Source organism: Dermacentor andersoni, chromosome 1, assembly GCF_023375885.2.
Source record: "Dermacentor andersoni chromosome 1, qqDerAnde1_hic_scaffold, whole genome shotgun sequence".
Lineage (NCBI taxonomy): Eukaryota > Metazoa > Arthropoda > Arachnida > Ixodida > Ixodidae > Dermacentor > Dermacentor andersoni.
Genome location: NC_092814.1, coordinates 81,512,125 through 81,535,529, shown reverse-complemented (window position 1 = coordinate 81,535,529; position 23,405 = coordinate 81,512,125). Strand labels below are relative to the sequence as shown.

General features: G+C 43.0%; 1 protein-coding gene across 1 annotated transcript in view; it reads right to left on the bottom strand.

The window, feature by feature from the left end:
• Positions 1-1,154: 1,154 nt before the first annotated feature.
• Tango10 (transport and golgi organization 10) overlaps positions 1,155-23,405 on the bottom strand; it is a 32,743-nt gene continuing 10,492 nt past the window's right edge. Inside the window, exons 2-5 of the mRNA XM_055061658.2 lie at positions 21,219-21,451; positions 17,394-17,642; positions 15,260-15,447; positions 1,155-4,352 (exon numbers count right to left, since the gene is read on the bottom strand). Coding sequence (XP_054917633.1) covers positions 3,566-4,352; positions 15,260-15,447; positions 17,394-17,642; positions 21,219-21,401 — 1,407 coding nt within the window. The 5' untranslated portion in view covers positions 21,402-21,451 and the 3' untranslated portion in view covers positions 1,155-3,565. The remainder of the gene's footprint in view (positions 4,353-15,259; positions 15,448-17,393; positions 17,643-21,218; positions 21,452-23,405) is intronic.

Below are 23,405 nucleotides of genomic sequence, written 5' to 3'. Positions count from 1 at the left end.
TCACGCAACGTCCCATTTCTCTCCGTTGCGCGGGCGACTGAAAGCGCATCCTCCCTGCGCGCGGTTACTTTCGGATGGCTCGGCGCGCGGGACCTTCGTCTGCTCATGGGAGCGGTGGCTGAATTCCGATTCAGAATACGAGCCGAGCTCGGATTCGGACTCGGACAAAGTCGCTTGAGACCAAGAGGGTTCCGCATCGTCAGATTCGGATGTTGAACAGATTTTATAGTCAGGCTGATGATGATGATGATGTTTACTAACAACAGCTGCAGAACACTGAAATGTGCATATTGCATTGACTATGTTATTTGTATACCAATCATAATCAAAAATAAATTGCTATGTTCATTCCCTGTTATGCTCGTTCCCTGAAACCAAGCCGACACTGGGGGTGCGTCACGGCCAGAAACGTCCGACAGCGAAAGGGTTAATAGCGCGGCTGCATGGGTGCCGTATCTTGAAAGCGATCTGTGATGCGGACAAAATGCGCACCCACGCGGGCGCAGTATCCAGAAAGCGATCTGCAATGTGGACAAAGTACGTCAAGTGCCGGTAGCTTCGTATGTGCCGTGCATTCGACGTTTAATTCACATTGAGCTAGAGATAGTATGAAGGTCAATTCGCTCGTTGTTGCTGTCGCTCCTCCTCACTCCAATGTTTTGGCAGCAAATTTCCATGGCCAACGAGCGAGATGTGTTCAAGTTTACTTGTGCGGGCGTGACACGGTGCTTGTTAATTTAGTTAGTAAGGTAATGTTTACAACTTTATACAGCCGATAAAACTATTATCCTTACTTTGCATAGCTGTCTACTAATTTGCTATCTCAATCAATGCTTTGCCTATCGGGCAAAACTGAGACTTTTTTGTTTGTTTTTTACTTTGGACATTTGTCACTCATTCTTTACGATAACATTGTTACACATCGCGACCAAAGTTTTGGAAGTGAGGAGTTTCGAATGTTACGGACTTTGGATAAAACTGGCATTTTTTGTCAGATTATCAGGGTCCATTGTAACAAGAGTCAACTGTATCATGATGCTCTTTCAAAGCACAGGATCGCTTACAATTTTAAACTGGCCCTTTTGCCTCTTCATAAAACAAGCAGCAGCTGTTATTTGACATCTTAATCTTCAGTAAGCGCTGAAGGCATTACACAAAAATAAAAACTGCATCCTTTAATATATGCATCCGAGGCAGCTATCTAACGCAGGAAATGGCTCTCATAGAGAAATATAAGGCTGTGAATCAAGCTTGCAATACCGCGTACCGCTAAGCATAGACAACTTCTAAAGTGCTAGCAAGGAAAGGACCGGGCATACAGCTGTATGGATAGCATCTTTTTGCATCTTCTCTTACCTCATGGGCTTCGATAGTTTAGGGTTATTGTGGACCCGAACATTACATTGGGTGCTTGCTCGTGCAATCTTTTGAGCCTGTAGCTGTACTTTTTAACAATCCATTTCATTTAGCAATCTTCCTTCCTTATCCGTCCTGCTGTGTGTCCCATCCAGGCGATAACTGCAGGGTGTTGTCATCAGAGCCAGTTATAAGTGTTGTAATAAATGGTATGTGAAGTCTATCATTACAAAATGTGCCCCATGGTCTTCATACCTTTGTAAGAAATAGCAAGCTTCCATTACCAATAGCTTGAAAAGTGTTGCTTTTCTGCATGGATGGCAATTCAGTACACTCTAGGTTGGAAACAAATGCATGGCTGCTGTTGCTGTTTTGGGTATGTAGATTTGTCACATGAGTACAGCAAGGTCATTACGTTAACTAAGAGATGCAAACAAGTCAGCACTGGGCAATTGCAAGAGATATGAAAACAACACATTGTATTCACAGCTGGGCATTGTCACACTTGTCTGAGGAAAGCAGCTCGCTAGTTTGTAAAATGGGCCATCTTAAATCACAATAACATTGAAAACACGTCCATTTTCATAAAGTGTGTTTCTTTTTGTGGATGCTGTCGCTACAGAAAAAAGTTTCTTTCAAGTGCACAAACCGAACAACACAGCCCCATACATCTGTCATCCTTAGTGCAGAGGCGGGACAGCCGCACTCCTTCTCCCATACGCGATTCTGAAGTCCACAGCCAGGTAGCTTTCAGTGGTGCCCCTATAGGTGGCACACACCATCTAACATGATAACTCAGTGTATAAAAATGTGCCAATTTGGCATCTAAGTGAAACCTTCAATTCATCTCTGATAATTTCCTGCTATCATGACAAACTGCAGTGTCAAGATTATTGCAATAAATAACTGCAAACAAAATGAAGTACTCAGTTGCAGAAATGCGCTCAGCTTTTGCACACCAATTGCACTATGCAAATTGCACACTGATAACTGGTGTTGTGGTGCAGCATGACAACGCATGATCACTGGGCAAAAATTACTGGAATGACCACGTTATGCTTGTCATGTACTCTGTGCTTGGCACATATGCCCACATGACGAGGCATAATGCATAGCAATGAATGGTCCACCTAAAATGTGTGGTACTTTCACAGCTGCTGTTGGTTTTTGCTTATCAAAGAGGGCATCTTGAGGAAAACAAAGAGATGCAGGCATTACAGTGACTTATTTTTAAGTAAATAGATCATGGCCAGTCAAGTGCATTCCACTAGTAAAAGCAATCATCAGACCGGAATGCCACATGGACCTTCCATGGAGCGTCGAGTGTCTCTGAAACACATCTATTGCAATGAGAAGAAATTGAGGTCACTCAAGTCAATGCCAGCCTGGTGGAACTGCTCAGACAGACGTCCACTTCACAGGGCACAGTGCTGCATGCAGTTCAATATGTTGAATGAATTGGTAGAAGGAGTTTCAATGTAGCCCCACAGTGCACTTATACATCTACATGGTATTTTCAAGAGCATATTTTCACTGTTCGATGTAGGCAAGAATTCAAGTATCCAGGTTCGACATAAACGGGCTCGAATGCAGTGTGAAACAAGTTATATCTACTTGCGATTACATTCTTGGCATGGTCAAGACATCTTCAAGGTAAAAATGGTGCAACTAAAGGCAATTCAATAGGAAATATAAACATTCTAAATACAACAATAGTAAACAATATAACAAGCATAAACCACCATGAGTCGGCCATGTCCACTGCAGGGAAGCACATAACACTCAAAATTAGAACAGTGCAAACACAAAGCTATGCGTTACCTTGATGATGCCAACAGTCACAAACATAACTGCCTAATCTTTGCTGCAGCAAGCAAACTGAATATACTTCTGGTAGGTTAGCCATGTCACTTGACCATGATTATGCCTGACATAGCAATTAGAACTGCCCACATGAACTATTCTATTCAGGCCCACACACGAATACCATCAGTGTGCTTAACAAGCTTGGGCCAAATGTCATGGACCTTGAAAGTGTGCAAGATGACATATTCACCATTGGTCTTCACTTAATTGAGCGCACTTAGAGCAGCAGGTACACCACCCTGCTAAATGCCGCAGATACAATGGCCACAACTGCAAGTCCAGAGAGAGGCCAGACATCTGAGAAGGCACAAAGACCAACAACCTGAAGTACAGCCCTGCATGCCTAGCTCTTACGGCACAGGGGCGTGATGGAGATGCGCAAACGGAAGAGGTCACAGTGGGGCCCCACAAGGAAAGGTGAGGCACCACGGGGCACGTCGTTGAGCTCTGCATACGGTACCAGGTCATCCAAATTGAGCATGCGCGACTCCTGGGTGAATGTGTGCTCGCGCTGCACTACTGTGCGCACATGCTCCACACCATCCTGCATTCCACTCACCAGAATGCTCACCACCACTGTAGTGTCCTCGTTGAAACGACTTGAAGTAAGCGACAGCCGCACAGTCTTGGTCTGTGATTCTGGCCCTTCTAGTGTCTCACGCAGTGCAATCAGTAGGAACCGGTGGAAAAGCACCCCCTTAGGGTACACATCAACAGTCCATTCAAGTAGCTTGTCCGCCAAGGCCCCCGACAGGCTGCCAGGTGTCATAAAGATGAGTGTGTGCACACCAAATCTAGTCCGGCAGGGGTAGTTGTCAATGCACAAAGAGGCTGACCATGTGTCCGATGTGTAAATGCGAGGCACCATCAGTTCGGGCCACTGCCGCCAAAACCCATTAGTACGTGCTCGTGTTTGGAAGTCCAGTGCTATCACCAGGCGGTCAAAGAAGATACTCTGGAAGCGCACCACTAGAGGGTGGGAGAGCAGCCCATCCAGCTCGTCAAGTGTCAGCATGGGGAACCGCACATGTGCCATTACCTGGCTCACCAGCTGCCCAAATGCTTCCTCGTTGCCAGGCCGGGCACACTGGGGCCATGGCTCCTGCAGGGACAGCCACCGGGCGGCATAGCTGCCAGGACCACACAAAGATTATTTAATAAAGTGTCCATTTGAGGCTTGCGACACAAGGCTTCTGCTTTGTTAGCATAAACATAGCCATCTACACATAGGGTACATGAGAACTCTGAAAAGTCAATGATGCAGCACAAACATCACCCACCCTATACTGATATGCTGAAGTCTGCATTCAGCTTGCTTTTTTTCTAGTGGAGCTTGTTAAGATAACCAGTCAACACTATCTGCCTATATTGAATTAGTCAACATTTATATTTGTGATAGAAACATAAACTTCACCACAGAGGGTGTCATCCAACAACAACAGTTTCTTCACAGCAGATTGATTGATTGATTGATCTTAATGTCCTAAAGAAACGTACACACTGTAATAGCCGAGAAAGATAGATAAGCAAATGTCTACGGAATGTCCTGTCCCTCTCTTTGCTCATTTGTATCTTTTCCTGCTAGTACCAGCTATCTCAGCTTTTCATTCTCTTTGACGCAGGGGCTATTAAAAACAACATAGTGGAGAGCTCAAGGTTAATTTTGACCACCTGGAGCTCTTCAACATGCACAGAGAGAATTTCTGCATTCCACCCTCATAAAGACGTGTCTGCAGCAGCAAGAACTCAATCCTGTGACCCTGTGCTCAGCAGCAGAAAGCTATAGTCACTTAACCACCCCAGTGGCTTCTTCAGAACAGACAAGAGCAAAATTCTGGAGACCATTTGTGTGGCGACAAAACTGCATTGCAATGTCCTCAGACATTAGAATGCCTACATTGGAGATTAGTGTGATGTGCATGCACTTCTTTAATCTGCCAATGTATTCATTGGGCTCGTTAAACGGCACACACACAAGAATGCCAGAGAGAGCACAAGGTGCTGCTCTGGCAGTCACTGTGCACACGTTGCTTGTTGCTATCGAAGAACAGCAAAGTCTTGAATTTCTATCATGCTTATTACTTTACTTTTGAGAAGGACATATCTGCAGTATCTTTGCCTTATTTTTTGTCATTCTCCCTAGGTCTTCTGTCTTTTAATGCATGTTTCTGAGCAGATGGTACTACAGTCTACGCTCGTTACAACGGACCCGCGCACGATAGACTTTCGGATATAAGGGACCATATTTCAGCCTTAATTTATTCTACCTATTTTATCAGTGTAACGAAGTTCACCGCGCTACAATGGACTATTGGCAACAGCGAACGAAATCAGCGGCAGTTTTTGTCAAAATCAGGCGTATAAAACTGACTTTTGCCGGCCGTGTCGACACCAGCTGGCAACTGACTTGTGAGGGTTAGCCAACGATCGCAGCTCAACATCTTGCGCAGGAGGGAGGGGGGAAAGCAGGGCAGAAGCACACCGCCTTTCGTGTGTGAGGCACAGGGGGGGGGAGTGAGGCGAGGGAAAGAGCGGGGGGATTCTACTCTGGTGGCTGCTGTTAACGGCACGGCCGCGCGGGTGCTGTATCTTGAAAGCGATCTGCGATGTGGACAAATTGCGCGCCCATGCAGGCCTCACTTTCAAAGCGATCTGCGATGTGGACATAGTGCACCCAGTGCTGGTAGCTTTGTATGTGCTGTGCTTTCGACGTTTAGTTCATAATGAAGCAAGAGACAGCACGAAGGTCAATTTGCTTACTGCTGCTGCCAACATTACTAGACTAGCTTCAGTTGTAAAACTCTCCGCCCGCACGCTTACAGCCGCTGTCGCCACTTCTGTGACAGCCGCCAGATGGCAGCGCCGTTCCATCGAGCTCCACTGCAGACGCCTCGCCGCAGCCTTGAGCTCGTACAGACGGGCAGCTTGCCCGTGTTTCACGCTCGCTGGCGTTCTCCCTTGTCCGAATTAGTGATACCATGAGAAAGCGGTATCCACCTACAGCAACAAGATTTACCACCTACAGCAACAAGATTTATTGGGCCAGTTGATTCATGCTGAAACAAGGGTAAACTGCACGAAAGGAAGAAACGCATACAGCGAAGCGCAGAAGCTGCGTTTCTTCCTGTCGTCTTAATGTTTCGCGCAGTTTCGTAACATTTAGCGCAGTTTAGGCTCAGGAGCCTGAAGATCTGGCCAAAGTGTGTGATTGTAGGATGATCTTCATCTCCACCGAAGCTTCTCACCACGCCAAAGAGGCGCTACAAAAAGAAAGAAGAGGTCAGTCTTCGAACACACAAGCCATACAAAAAAAAAAAAAAGGTCGGCTCTTCCACTCCATGAAGATGGTTAACCAGCTAAGCTGAAACGTGCGGCCTCTGTGTTTATCACTGGGTTAATGCCGAGGGTTCATTAAAGTATTTCTCAATTATGAGGTAACACACACAATCGGCTGCGATAGAGAGAACGACGTCACTGACGGTATGCCCGCAGTCCGCCGTAGTCGCTTGTGTTCAATGTCTCGAGTTTGCTCGGCGGCATGGTTAGCAGCCTTCGCCTGCCATTTGCCGATTGTGATTCTTTGAAATTAAATTTCTTCAAACTTAAATCTGACCGTTACGTAAGACAATGAGTGGCTCATACCCCCATAAACGCAGCCTCCTCATTACGACAACAGAAGAGAAGTGAAATTGTACGCTGGAATGATGAATGGCAACGCAGCCAGCTGTGGAAGACGACGATGACGAACGCGGGAGCAGTGGCACGAGTACGTGCCGTGGATTTCACATAGAGTTGCCGGTCGGCACGAGAAATTGCTCTGTTACACGCCGAGCGAAGCATCGCATTGCTGGGAGCACAGAAAAAGTGGTGCGCTGAACTGTCAACGTCGTTCCGATAGCTGCCTATGCAGCCAGGTACGCAGCACGTCGGCATCGTCTGCTGATATTCTTAACAAACTCGGCGAAGGCTACAGTTTCGCAGATGACATACTTGCTGAAATTCACCGTCAACAACGAACCACAGAATACACTAACGCAGCACCGCGTGCTTAGTCCAGCCTGCCCACGTAGCCGACTAGTGAGGAAGTGAAGCTGGGTGCGACTGCAGCGCCACAAAGGCACGGGCGGGTAGCGATTCCGCGCAACGGCGCCGAGTTTGAAAACTGAAGCTAGTCTAGTAACGTTGGCTGCTGCAGCGCTTGCTTAATTTTCTATCGCAATCGATTCTGGCGAAATTGTGCCTTTTTTTTCTATATATATATATTTTTTTTTTTTTTTTACTTCGGACGTTCGTCACTCACTTTTTGCAATAAAGTTGTTAAACATTGCGACGAAAGTTTCGGAAGTAAGGAGTCTCGAATATTAGGGACTTCGGATAAAACGGATGTTTTTTGTCGGATTATCAGGGTCTGAATCTCGTCGAGAGTCGACTGTATTTGGAATGAGCATTGCAATTAAGCTATTGGTTTTCCATAAATCCCCATATTAGCGCACAGTGAGCACATTGCTGGCTGGGCTTAGCAGTGAGGTCACTTGAGGTAAAGTAAAAGTATTGTTGTTCATGCAGGGAAGAGTCTAGCAAAAATGCATAAAGACGCCGGCATGCGATGCAAGACATCTGACATTCTTCAACGCCATCGAGCAATATGTGCACAGTGCCAACTTTTTCTTCCCGTTCTTGTGCACATGCGGTTGAAACCCCTACATGAGCTGTCTTCCAGATAAAAAAAGGGTGTATTTGCCCAGTACACTAGTCTTGAATGCAGGAGCACCAATGTCAGAGAGCGCAGGAATGCAGTTTGGCCGCCACTCCTGTGGTCTCCAGAATTTTGCTCTAGACAGCATGACCATCCCGCTAATCACTTCAGATTGAATGCATGTCCCAAAGATTATAGTCAGCTACAGAAATGAGACGATGTGCTAATTGGAGCACAGAAGATGAAATGTTAGGATTTCTCATAAAATACTGTTTCATGGTCCCACTGTTCAGATTTCCTGAACAAGTGGTGTTCTCTGAGGGTTTTCATAACTTGCTCTGATGCTCTGTCACAACACTACAGCTCTGTTTACAAGTATTCTTTACTATCTGTCAATTAAATAATCAAATTTGCTATCTGTCAATTAAATAACCAAACACTTAGTCAAAGAGATTATCATTAACTTCATAACAAATGGTAACTATATGTATAATACAGCAATAATTATCTGGATAAATCTACTCGCAAGAAACTTTGCTTTGAGTGATCATAAGAAGTGATCTGCATCTACTTAATAGTTCGTATTGACCAATGAAATCATGATTTAAGCTGCTGATGTATCACCGTCAAACTTACTGCAGATGCAATACTTACTAAACAAATTTTATTGTTTGGTAGAAAGGAATATTGTTAAGAGGTTCTTACTTACAATATATCAAAGACAAAGGAAGGAAGAAGTATTTTAATGATTGGAAAAAGTAGAGAGGTCGGCCGGATAATGGAGCATCTGGCCTGCTACTCTACGTAAGGGAAGGGGAAGAGGGGAAGTATGATGCAGACACTGAGCAACTGCTTCACAGGGGTGTGAGTTAGGGTAAGACAGTGATACAAAGTGCAGCAGCGTAGTACATGACAGAGGGAGAAAGAGGGGTAGAAAATAAAGGAGGATTTGCACATACAAATAAATTGCTGGCTCTGAAGTGCAATTTATTGAGACTGTGAGTGCGTACATGCACTTGTTATTATAGCAAAACAGAACAAACAGAACTGAGGTAGAAACAAAGGTTCAAAAATATCACCTCATTTTGCACTAAAGACATGGAAAGCATGCTGGCAAACTGCTCACCATCAGGTTACAGTTCCACTAACTTCATGGTTATTTGTCTGCACTGATTGTTATTCCAACGTACAGTACAAGTGCCAGAAAATTGTGTGCATTAGAACCACCATAATAAGAGTGAAATGTTACTCAAACTTCCACTGCTAAAAAGTTTGTCATGATCCTGCTTAGTTTTGTTGTTTGCCTTTTGACATTGTAATGCATGCTGCACTAGAGCAGATCGTGTACGTGACACATTGTCCACAGTAAACAAGAAGAATCATGAAAACAGGGATCTTGTTAAGTGAATAAATTACCTAAGACGCCAACATTACCAGATGACAAGAAAAGCAAAGGTGAATTAAAGTGACCTTCAAGCAATGTGAGAGGCAGCATTTCATAAGTTCGTTAGAGCCATAATCCGCATAATATGATTGCACAATGAAGTGGCAAGGTTCAAATGCCTCAAAGCAACCAATAGGCTAAGAGACATGCCATAGTAGTGGGCTTGGGATTAATTTTGACCACCTGGGGTTCTTTAAGTCACAAACAAAGCTCCGTGCAAAAGTATTCTCACATTCTGCTCAAACAATATGGAGCTGTCACCGTAGGGATCAACCATACATTGTGGCCAGCAGCAGAATGCCACGGCCACAACTAACTGCCTGCAGCATGAGAAGTCTACCACCAAACAATGCCACATTTCTTGTTCCTTCAAAAAAGCTGCAGTACCTAGATGAAATGAGTCTGGCTGTATATGTTCCATGTCTTAATATCAACTTTGTAGACATGCTGTATACCATATTGTACAAATCATTAATGCACCATTCCACCAGGGTCCACACACAGGACGCTAATTTATTCACAAAATGCAAAAAATGAAGAAATAGCCGACACTTTTTATCAGCATTCACATGAATTGCTGCAATCCACCAGTCCACCAGTACTTGGTTAATACCTTCACATATTTGTCAAGCACACCAAAACTCAATGAGATTGTCTCATTCCATTTATACACCAAGCATACTTATGGTATACTTGCATCTGTGATGCTTCATAAAAAGAACAGAAAAAATAAATAAGCCAAAGAAAACAGTCTTTCAAGTAGCAAGCTTATCAATGGCTTGATCTGAAACCAAGTATGCACTCCTTTTAGTATGGTCTCTTGTGATGTACAATCCAGCCACCAGATGGTGCCTCAACTACACAAGGTGAAATTAATTTGAAACCATGTGACAAGCCTCAGCATTGAGAGACATACACAGGAGCCTGCGTGTGTATCCACTAGAATGAAGTACAGTCGAATCCTGCATAATGAATACTGATTCAACAAAATTTCTGGCACAACAAAGTTTTTGTTATTCCTTATCTGTGTCCGCTACAACATAACACATCAAAATTACCGCTGCAAAGAAGTCTGCAACAGATGCATGCACTTGCACTACAATTAGATTATTCACAGAGCAAACCTGGCCACTGCCATTAGCGAAAGCAAAAAAATCGATACTCAAGAGCGACTCTGGTGAGTCTTGAAGCTGAAAAAAGAAGAAAATGGGCTTGTTGCACCATTTACTGTATAGGATAATATATATTATACAATGAAGAAAAGTGTGGCGTTGTGCACCAAAAATGTATCCTCCAACACTATGCTATTTCCGCCTACTCTGGAGCACCAAGCAGGGGAACACGAGTTCGCCTGCAGTGTGGAAAGTGCCTTTTAGCATGTAAATACAGTCGACTTCCGTTAATTCGGCCCTGACGGATCTAACAAAATCGATATTATAATCTGGTGGATCGAATTACGCGAGATGCAGAAAAAACGCTATTCAGCAGTATTTTCCCGATTCTAACATGCCCAGTAATCAAACGTGCACCCGTTTTATATGTGTTCAAAGTAGAAAAGTAACGCAGAAATGACATTAAAGCTCCTAAAAAAGTATAAATCTAACATGCACCGGATTTTTTTAGCAAGAAAAATGGGCAAGGGTCTAATATGTGTTGTTCAACAAGCCACCGGTTTTCTATAGTCAGCTTCGCCACACGATTTTTAAGGTCAGCTTCACTGCAGTGGACCCTTGTTATGCGGTAGAACATTCGACCGCTGCAAAGGGGCAATTGTGTCCGATTGCACCACGAAGGCAATTTTCAGATAAAATTTTTTGAAATAAAGATGCGTTAGAATTGGGTAAACATCGTACTTCCTACGGCAGGGCGAAAATAGGTGTTTTCTATGGGAGATGACATGTGTTCAACGCATTCACTGTCCCCTAAGCTCCGCTGAGACAGACGCTGCCACTAAAGGGGTTGCTATTGCGGTCACCATAACGGTCAGGCACGTGCGTGCTGACTGGTCAAGTTCGAATTACCCAGGGAAGGCCATTTTCAGGATTGAAATAGTGAAAGCTTGGGCCCATAGAAATGCATGGGCGCTGGCCGGGTCCTTCAGCCAGGATCGATTTGACAAAAAAAATCAAATTAACCAGAGTCGAATTAATGGCATTCTACTGTAGTTGTCCATCATAGATGAATTGGTAAGTTTAAAGTTTAGCTGGTAAGCTTTGAAAAAAAGATGTTTAACTCTGATATAAATGTGTCACGAGCAGTTACAAGCCCAAGTTAACTAGGAATGCCTGAGTGTCTTTTCTATCTCTTTAAATGTTGCTGCCCTGCCATGCTTATTACAGATTTTGCCTCTGGTAAGGCACATTTTATTAAAAGGAAGAATTAACTTGTCAAGGATTGTATGGATGCTTAATCGCAGTGGACAGCCACATTCAGCCATGATAAACCAAGAACGCTTCCTTGGTTGTGTAAACACAATTTAGTGACTATGTTGTAGGAAGTGTAGAAATTAAAAAGGTGTTTCACTACAAATTCTGTACAGAGCACATAAAGCAACTGTAGTTTCGTTGACGGGCAAAACGCCAAGGCACTTTCAACGAACTTTTAATTGCTTCTAACCTTTTTCTTCATAAGAATTACTAACTTGGCGACCGATAAGCTAATGTAAGCTTAGCGTAAATAAGTGGGCAGATCTTCATGTATATATATAGCTTTGACTGTTCTGGCTGCTTATGCATGTTTGGAAATGATCAGCCTCCCGCATGTGCAGAAAGAAGCTTTTGTTGCAGGAGACAGTGAAAACAACAGAGACTTTTTTAATGGCACAGAAAACAATATTATAGGCAGATTGCTCGCACATCACTGTCAAGACGGATTAAAGAGTACTGAGGTGGTAAATGGTATCTACTGCTACAAGAAAATAAAAGAAACAAGATTAAGTGCAATAGAGTAGCGCTTCCTAGGAATTTAGAACCTTGGTATAGATAAATAAATGCTCTTAATATAGACTGAGAAGCCAACAAACACAGACACCAAGGACAACATAGGGGAAATTACTTGTGTTTAATAAATGAAATAAAGAAACCATAAATTAATGGAAATTAAAGTGGATGAAAAAACAACTTGCCGCAGGTGGGAACCGAACCCACAACCTTCGCATTTCGCGTGCGATGCTCTACCAATTGAGCTACCGCGGCGCTGTTTCCCCATCCACTTTCCTGGGTATTTATGTGTCCTAGTAGAACCCTGGGAGTGTTAGCCAGCGTCATCACTCACATACCTTGGCGGCTGACGTGGAACGTCTTTCTTGCCGCAGGCGTCACGAGAACGTGATCTTTTTGGGTGAAGGCAACTGGTCAATAAACCCACACATGCTACCTGAAGGCATCAATGTTGCCGGATTCGAGACCCTCGTTATGTAATAAACGAGAAGAGAGGGGGTTAACCGAGGGTCCCGATTTTTATTAGTCATATCATTAGTCAGTCATCGAGAACGTGATCTTTTTGGGTGAAGGCAACGTTCTCGTGACGCCTGCGGCAAGAAAGACGTTCCACGTCAGCCGCCAAGGTATGTGAGTGATGACGCTGGCTAACACTCCCAGGGTTCTACTAGGACACATAAATACCCAGGAAAGTGGATGGGGAAACAGCGCCGCGGTAGCTCAATTGGTAGAGCATCGCACGCGAAATGCGAAGGTTGTGGGTTCGGTTCCCACCTGCGGCAAGTTGTTTTTTCATCCACTTTAATTTCCATTAATTTATGGTTTCTTTATTTCATTTATTAAACACAAGTAATTTCCCCTATGTTGTCCTTGGTGTCTGTGTTTGTTGGCTTCTCATGATATGACTAATAAAAATCGGGACCCTCGGTTAACCCCCTCTCTTCTCGTTTATTACATAACGAGGGTCTCGAATCCGGCAACATTGATGCCTTCAGGTAGCATGTGTGGGTTTATTGACCAGTTGCCTTCACCCAAAAAGATCACGTTCTCGTGACGCCTGCGGCAAGAAAGACGTTCCACGTCAGCCGCCAAGGTATGTGAGTGATGACGCTGGCTAACACTCCCAGGGTTCTACTAGGACACATAAATACCCAGGAAAGTGGATGGGGAAATAGCGCCGCGGTAGCTCAATTGGTAGAGCATCGCACGCGAAATGCGAAGGTTGTGGGTTCGGTTCCCACCTGCAGCAAGTTGTTTTTTCATCCACTTTAATTTCCATTAATTTATGGTTTCTTTATTTCATTTATTAAACACAAGTAATTTCCCCTATGTTGTCCTTGGTGTCTGTGTTTGTTGGCTTCTCATGATATGACTAATAAAAATCGGGACCCTCGGTTAACCCCCTCTCTTCTCGTTTATTACATAACGAGGGTCTCGAATCCGGCAACATTGATGCCTTCAGGTAGCATGTGTGGGTTTATTGACCAGTTGCCTTCACCCAAAAAGATCACGTTCTCGTGACGCCTGCGGCAAGAAAGACGTTCCACGTCAGCCGCCAAGGTATGTGAGTGATGACGCTGGCTAACACTCCCAGGGTTCTACTAGGACACATAAATACCCAGGAAAGTGGATGGGGAAACAGCGCCGCGGTAGCTCAATTGGTAGAGCATCGCACGCGAAATGCGAAGGTTGTGGGTTCGGTTCCCACCTGCGGCAAGTTGTTTTTTCATCCACTTTAATTTCCATTAATTTATGGTTTCTTTATTTCATTTATTAAACACAAGTAATTTCCCCTATGTTGTCCTTGGTGTCTGTGTTTGTTGGCTTCTCATGATATGACTAATAAAAATTGGGACCCTCGGTTAACCCCCTCTCTTCTCGCTTAATATAGACTGTAACATATGGGAACCAAAGTTTTGAGATAATTAAAAGTTCCCTAACCTCCTTATTCCTGCAAATTTTTGTACACATATTTGATTTTGCAAATATAGTGTAAGTGTGATCGGTCATTTTTGTGCCCACAGGAATACAAAATCAAGGTATTCCTGGAAAGAGACTAGTCTTAAATTTGCAAATGAGTTTCATCACTGGAGGTGATTTAGAACAATGTGCTGACATGAATTAAATTCATTAAATAAAATTATCAACTATCAAGATATGCTTTGGAGGCCACACTTGTACAGTATACTCAAGCCATAAATTCATCTGTGGAAGTAGACAATAAAACTATCACATGTAGGTCCCATTAGCCGTCATCAAAACTGGTTCCACATTCCTTGTTCAATTTTCACTCTGGCTCACTGAACACATGAATGTTGACACTAAAGCGAATACACTTTTTCAGTAGCTTTTGCTTTAGTGTGTAAGGATATTTCAACTATGAAATCATGAGATGCAAAACTGCCTATTCCAACTATTGCGATTTACAACTTACCCTGCCTAATGTTTAAAATGGAAAAAAGAAAGTCCACTGATGATTGCATTAAATGAACTAAATGACTTGAAATGGCCTGAGGAACAACGTAGCTTTCTACCAAGCAAAGGACACTAGCCATGACTTGAACACACAAAACTTATCATTGGCAGTAGTGGTACTATAATTACCAAGGTCAGAGCAGTTCAGGTTCCCAACTTTAAAGTGTTTTCTACACTGTCTAAATTGTTTTTTGTGTTTTAATTACTTTAGAAAGTACGACAAGGGCCACAAGGCTTTTCTTTTCAATATTGAAACTGTCTAACCCACATGTACCTAACATCAAGTACATCCATCCGGATTATGGTAAATGAACGAGCCAACATTTTCCAACCATGTACAAGATGCTGACAACTTCCTGTTGGCCACATCCGTGTAGCATGCACCAGATTTGTGCATTACTTAACTAGGTCACCTGGGAAGATTCAAATGTATCACCCATCAACATTATATGTATGTTACAAAGCTTCAAAACAAGCACTTACTTGAACAGCTGAAACTCACTGGCGATGACTAAATCTGATCTGCGCAGAAATGAGGTCAGGACATCCAGCTCAATGTTTCCAAAGTCTTCTGTGTTGGCTACAAGCTCAAAATTCCAGGCAATAAAGTTGCTAAATGCTTTGTGCACTGCAGTAGAGCCACAGTTTAGCGTGTACCGGTACCAGGAGACCTAAGAAACAAAGAAGAAAGATAATTATCAACTGCCAGCATAAGTCCTCATGACCCAATGTTGTAAATATGGTTACAGTAAGAGTAAGAATGAAAGCAGTTTAGTGGAATCACCCTGTGAGCCACCAAACTCTAAAGTTAAAGATGATATGCCAGGTACTGACAACAAAGAAATTACCTAGCTTTAAAAAAAAAGTCAGCAGCATGCTCACACACAGTACTGCTCAGCGCATACAAGTCACTATGTCATGCACAAATGAGTAATTTTGTATCCCACTTTACAAACACAAGTTCAAGTCAGCTTACTGCCATGCTATAATGAACCTCTTCAGAAGGTCATGTGCGCCATTAACAGCAGCCTGCTGAAGAGCGCGGATGAAAGCACGCCAGCTCCACAATCATCTGCTACCGCTATGTGCTTGCATAGACGTAATGATGGGCACTAGCAACGTCAGGTGTTTTCTTGCTGTTTTAGCTGAGCAAGTGCTGTGCAAGCAGTCTGAATTTTTCTCATATGTACAAATATTCGCTCATCGTACGTAAAAGCTAGAAAAATGATGTAAGTCAACACATCATTATGTTGTTACTGGGAGTACCGTCAGCAAGGGACGTGCATTTTTCGCTTATATTGCAAAAAAAAAGATTTGATGCTTACCACAGCTTCATTCTTGCTCCACTTTTGCAGAAGGATCATATTTTTCGACCGGGTTGGTTCAATGTAAGACTTCGTCTCGTTGCTTGCCTAGTTTGTCAAGAAAGAATTGCGAATTTGTGTTGTTCTGCATCTTTTGGATGCATCCCGCAGCAATAATTAGAAGCAAATCTCAAAGGCCATTTGCTGCCCCTTCGCAGACAGCAGAAATGACAGTACAGGCACGTTTCAGATATTACAAACTGCGATGAGTGCAGACAAATGTAAATTCGCAGTTTTGTTCTTGACACATCAGGGAAGTAACTGTAGGAAGCTCTATATGTCTAAATAATGTCTAAAACATGGTGGCTATGTCACTTCCATCGTCTGCAATATGGTAGAGCATGGCCTTTGAGATTTGCTTCTATTATTGCTTGGGGGTGCATCTGAGAGGTGCAGACGAAGACAAATTCGCAGTTCTTTCTTGACAAATTATGCAAGTAACAGCACCAAGCGTTACAGTGAACATGTTGTTTTGAGCTAGTTTTTTTGCCAGCATGTGCACCGCGATATGTCGTTATAAGAATAACAAATGAAAAAACTATTTTTTAGATATTTTTGTGTCCAAGACTTATGTCCCCTTTCAAATTTGACTGTTATAACAGACAGTGAACAATCAGTAGCTAGCATAGTGGTATCATCTGCATATAAATTATATATACGGTTCTGTGTTAATAAGATAATTAGGTATGAAGATCAGTAATATAAATTAAATACAAAACAGGTCCAAGAATTGATACTTGAGGCACACCTTAGTGTACAGACATGAAATGCAATAACGTAGGTAGAATATATACTGCCTGTTGTCGGCCAGATAGAAAACATTTATTCAAAAATAAGGCAGGACTAGTAACACCCATTGTGGAACTTTGTTCAATAAAATGTCATGAATTAATAAGTGAAATGCTGCACTGTTGCACTTGCAGTGTGCCTAGTGCCATTGAAGTGCACAATACAAGACAAAAACCCGCCGTGGTTGCTCAGTGGTTATGGTGTTGGGCTGCTGAGCACGAGGTCGCGGGATCGAATCCTGGCCACGGCGGCCACATTTCGATGGGGGCGAAATGCGAAAACACCCGTGTACTTAGATTTAGGTGCACGTTAAAGAACCCCAGGTGGTTGAAATTTCCGGAGCCTTCACTACGGCATGCCTCATAATCAGAAATTGGTTTTGGCACATAAAACCCCATAATTTTTTTTATACAAGACAAAAAAGTGATGCAGTAATTCTTTTAACTGCTGCATGCAACTCTCACCAGTTGGTTGTGGTAGGCAGCAGACACAATGTGGTGAGCCATATAGCTGATGCAGAGACGCATGAGGTCCTTGACATTATACTTGTCGGCTAGGGCCACCAATGGCAGCACACGCAAGTGGTCAACACGCATGCGGCCCGTGTACAGATAGCCAAGGAAGTCGCCAAAAACAGTTTCGCAAAGGGGTTCCTCCTTTAGCTCAATGTGTGATGTCCTGCTGGAGCTCCACTTGGGGTCCATCAGCATCACCTAGTACAAGGACAGCATGTTGTATATACAGAGGTCCTCGGTCAAGCAACTGAAGCTGATGTGGGAGTTACCTGCGGCCCTTGACTAGACTAAAATGCACCTGTAAGCTAGCATATGGGAAAAAAGCTACTATTGCTCAAGAGCCAGCTGAATATCAGAAAAGACATTGACTGGTACAGTAAATGATGATCAGCCCACTCCTATGCCCCTGCAGTTTATACGAGAGTTTCACTCCAGCACCCTTATGTCACCATAGTTTTCATGACAGTCTCACTCTAATAGCATGTGCACTCAGTATTTCGCAATACCTGTAAAGCCACTATACCTCTTCTACACAACACACAGACTAGATATGAATATCAGTGAACACCTTACCTTGGTAGTTTGCAAAATTTATATTTAATGTTATATTATATTTAATGTTATATTTAATGAATACATAGCCATATTCAGTTTCAGTACATATGTTCTAAAACAAACAGGGTTTCTGGAGAGCGCATCGTCGCACTGATCAAAATTAGAAAAATGAAAAATTTAGTGCAAGTAGAACACTGTAGATTGTACAGTAGTTTAAGACACAAAAGTCTATATCCCAAGCAGAGCACTTTGTCCCACTAGTATTACCAATAGCTAAGCATTTCAATTTATTTTTGAACACCTAGGCAAAAACACAATAAAGACAAATGATTTTTGGAGCATACATGGCTGATGGAATTTCCCTTTAGCATGCAAATTTTCATTGGGCTATGTTCAGAATTTTTATAGTTGTAGCAGCCAAAGCGTAATTAATTTTGTTTTGCCATTTGTGCTATATAAGCATTCTACGGGATACATATGTTACCTACTGACAGAGCAAACAGTATTTATAATAATATCCATATTTATGCATACATAACAGTACATTCTTTCGTGAAATTAACTGCTAACAGGAGACCTCATGTTATAGTTAAACCATCCTCCAAGCATAGTGTTAATTTTTTTTTCCCTGATTGTGTGCTTCAAAGTTCAGAAAGTTCAACCACCACACAACTAAGTATCGCAGAAAGGCCAGCCTCTTCATGTCTTAGGTCGAATAGAAATGCCAATGAGAGGAAGGTGAAGTGGTTCAGCAAGAAAGCTAGAGAGACAAATAAGAGAAAGGGGGCAACAGTGCAGTTGGTACTACCAAATCTTTTGATATGCTCAATTGAAAAGGCTTACCTAGGAACTTTATGGTCAACTAGAGCCTCTTTACAGCACTTCCAGAGAGGCACATTGATAGAGGAAGTTGCAACAAACACAATAGTGGCATAATGCCTTCCATTGCATTGTTTTCTGGATACTGGCTGCCAACCAACGGTGGTTGCATTACTGAGCACAATCAGCCTATTTCCTAGCCCATAACTGGTGTTTGCAGAAAAATCAGCTGAAGGTAGGTTGTCACACAAAATAATGGGTACTACAGTAACATTGTTAAATGGTCTTTTGTGACAAGCAATGACCACTCTCATGTCAAATTCAATTATGAACCAGCTTCCCAGCCATTGGCACACTGTGAAACAATCTGCTTCCCTGCTTTGTGCCCGTACTCTGTGGACAATGGCATAGTAATTATCCCTGCCTTTCAAACCCTTTCTTCTGTCTCTCTCTCCATACTGTTTTCATGCGAAATTATGCTGAGGGTTAAGTAAAGCATTTACAAAACTATGCATGCTAAATCAGCAGACATTCTTGGAGCACCGAGCACTGTGGCATCAATGTATAGTGCAGCCATGCATCACTGTAATGGATCATTCATCACACTATGCTAAAACACTTCATTTTAGGCAGGTAGCTGCAGTTGCATAATACATTTTTTCACTCATGCTACAATCATACTATTACGTTTGTTTTATTTTCTTAGCTGTCAACAGTGCACATATTTATACTGATGGTTCCACAAACATCCAGTGTTCGTCCGGTGCTGTGGTCGTCCCCAGCAAGAGGTATTACCATCAGCTTTAAGACTGACTACCCAACAACATCGACATCTGCGGAACTAGCTGCTCTTCGCGCTGCACTTTGTTTCGTCAATCGAGAACCACCTCGAAAATGGTCAATTTTCAGTGACTCAAAGGCTGCCCTACAATCTGTGCTATCAGCTCTGTGTCGCGGGCCATTCGAACAGCTCATGCTCGATATTAGATGCCTACTCCATACATCACATGAGAAAGGACATCACGTGACGTTTCAGTTGCTGCCAAGTCACTGCGGCGTCATAGGAAATGAAGACGCCGACAAAGCCGCTCGGACAGCTCTTGAAGACACACAGGAAGAGGCCATACCACTTTCACGGTCCGACGAAGCCAGCAGACTTCGAGTGTTTGCACGGGAGATCACGCTCTCTCTATGGCGCACACCAAGCAGCCAGACCAACCGGAGCAATCGTCAACACGACCTGCCTTCTTTGATGCATCTCTGTATGCCAACTGGACTCCGCCGAAGTGAGGCCACCCTGCTTTATCGCTTATGGCTAGGGGTGGCCTTCACGAAATCTTACTCGTTTCGCATTGGAATGGCTGACAACGCTCTCTGCAATGCCTGTCTTTGCGAGGAGACGCTGGAACATATTCTGTGCGAGTCCTGAATATAATGTTCAGAGACAGTCCCTGGCGTCCGTTCTAGCGCACCTTGACAATAGACCATTGTGAGTTGCAACTATTTTCACATATCGCCGACAGAAGACATCGCAGCTGAAGGCGACGAAGGGACTACTTCGGTTTATGAAGGAGACGGGCTTGGACAAGCGGCTGTGACAGTGATGTCACGTACCGCGCAAGAGTGACAGACTGTAACTAACGATGTGTGTGCCGTGTTATGTGCTCTCTATCTTTTCTCCCCATCTTTCATCCCCCCATCCCGCTGCCATGTGTAGGGTAGCAAACCGGTTAAGCTAAACTGGTTAACCTCCCTGCCTTCCTTCTCCACTTTTTCCTTCCTTCCTTCCTTCCTTCCTTCCTTCCTTCCTTCCTTAGCTGTCAACGTCCCTTTCCAGATTTTAATGATGTAACGACAGTAATTTCACTGTAACAAAGTTTCCCTGGATTTATTATTGGAGTGTGTAATACATGAGATACAATATATGAGTGACAAAGCTGATGGCTGTCTAACGTGTTGAGTGTTAAAGGAGAAGCACTTTGCAAAACACAATGGACAGATCATCAGCAAAGTGGCTCAAAAGGCATGGCACAACAGTTTAGGTGGAGCACAAATGGTGTCTAATGGTGCACTGCCAATGCCAATTTAGTGTGTACAAAATGAAGAAAAAGGTGGAACAGGAGAACATGGTATGCATTGGAGTGTCAAGAAAGCCAGTCGCTTCCACTGCAGTTTTTGTGCCCCAAGTTCCCTCACCAGCACTTGCATCCCTGCTCTCTCTCTAACTCTCTTTCTTTCACACACGCACACACACACACGCACGCACGCACGCATACATACATACATACATACATACACTTATTTACTTATGTGAATATGGTATATGCAGCTCAGCATATCAACACAACAACATTGAAATCAAATCTTTGTCCATGAATGGCAATAAAGACTGGAACTCACCTGAAAAACGTCGCTGGAAGCACACAGGATCAGCCGGTGTGCAGCATACTGCTTTCCACCAACTTCCAAGGTAATATCACTGAGGAGACGCTCTGCATACAGGCCAGCAATCTTCTCCAAGACCGTTGAAGAGTTGTCAAACTGTTGCTCGTGATCAGTGGTGCACTTATCTCGGTGCGCCATTGTCACCCTGCGTGCCAGTCACGCAGCTCTCCAACGTCCACGGCTATATGCTGAATGAAAAACATAAGCCAGAGGAATTAGACAAGGCACCTTGCCTAAACTTCCCACTGATGAGACAGAACAAACAGCTCATAGTGATTTTCTAAATGTTCCAACGTTCTTCCCTGTACCTCGCCATAGAAAAACTAACCTTCTACCTATCATACTATTTTAAAAATAGTGCTCCAAAGTTTCTCTTTCTTCTTACTACGTGACAATTTTGACACATTATCAAACGGAAGTGTGATTTCAATAACATTCATTTATGTGAACAAGGTAGCGAATAAAATTTTCAAGAGAAATGCTTCACTGTGTCACATGCAATCAGTATTGTGCATTTCCTTGAAGTCAAAAGAATAAATATTTTTTCGCTAAACAGCTAGCTATCTAGGTCAAAAAGGTTGCAATGAGATGGACTCTACACTGGACTCATCCCTACAGCATGTACGATAGCACTCGTTCATCAGACTATATAAAGCAGTCCTATCCCCTCAGGGTGACTTTCTGACCCAAAGTTGATTTATTCTTTATCCTGCAAGTCCCAGACTTTTTTGGTCTTTCTCCTTCTCTTGTGCCAAGTTTCTGCTATGGGAAACAGCAGTTAATAAAGCGAGCACCACTTTTTGCTGTTGTCAGCACCAAAATTAAATTTGGCCACACTTTTTTTTTCTCTTCCTGCTATGTCGTGTATTAACAAAAATCACCTGTGACTTATAAATGCACTCTGCTTGTGCTTGGAAGGAGAAATAAAGCTTTCCAAAGCAAGTACAAGCTAAGCTCATCTCTAGTAACATGCATGAAAATCATGTGAATGAGTTGAATTAGAATACAATAAGTAAAAAAGTAAATTCACTGTTGTTGTTGATGGGACCAAATCAACACATATTAAAGTACAATCTTTTTGCAGAATTTTTGTGCAATACATGCACAGGTTGAACAGACATTTGTTTTAACTTTCAAGTAACTATATCAAACAATTCACAACATTCATAATAAAACAATTACGCACCAACTCTACAGGAGTTGTCTAAGTATGCACAAGCATTGTGCTACTTGCTCATCTCTATACATACGACACGACGTATGTTGTTTACCACAATTGACGAAGCAGTAGACAGTTCATTAAATGTATGCTTTATTGGCCTTGTAATCTGCTTTGGTTCGACCAGCATAAACCCTTCCTGACCCTTATCGGTAGTTATCAACCTGATCGGGATTGATCCAACCCTTATCGACCCTTATCAACCCTTATTAGTCGTTATCAACATGATTGGGATTGGTGCAACCCTTACCAACCCTTATCAACCTCTGTTGGTCATTATCAACCTCGTTGGACTCAATCCGACCCTTATCAACATGTATTGGTTGTTATCAACCTTATTGGACTCAGTTCGACTCTTACCTGCCCTTATCAACCATGATCCGACCCTTATTGCTCCAATCATTATAAGCCCTTCAGCACCTTATCCATCTGTGTCGAACCATTATCAACCCCAATCAGACCAATATAACTCCTTTATGATTCCTTATCATCCTTGTCAACTCATTGACTGCTTACATGTCTGTGTTGTTGCAACACGGTACAACACATTCATATGGTTCAGATATATTTGCCTTCTGCAAGTGTAGGCTTTAGCCCGCTGGGTAAGACACTCGGCTTCCGAGCGTCACACGTCAGTGATGGTTTTCCTCTGGGAGTCGACATAGAAATGCTTACGCATTTAAAATAGAATGTTAACAAATCACTCATGCTGAAATGAAGCTGATAGGAATGTGGCAATATAGTATCTGTGTAAGTGAGGAATTATAGACAGTGACAGGTCAAGAATGTAGGAGAGGCTCTCCCCCAAAACCATGTCATGCATGCTCTTTGCACTTCATGAAATGGTTTTACAGATAGCATAAGCACAAAGAAGAGGTGCCCCAGTGCTTCAGAAACAATTGTCATCATGCACCACATGAATA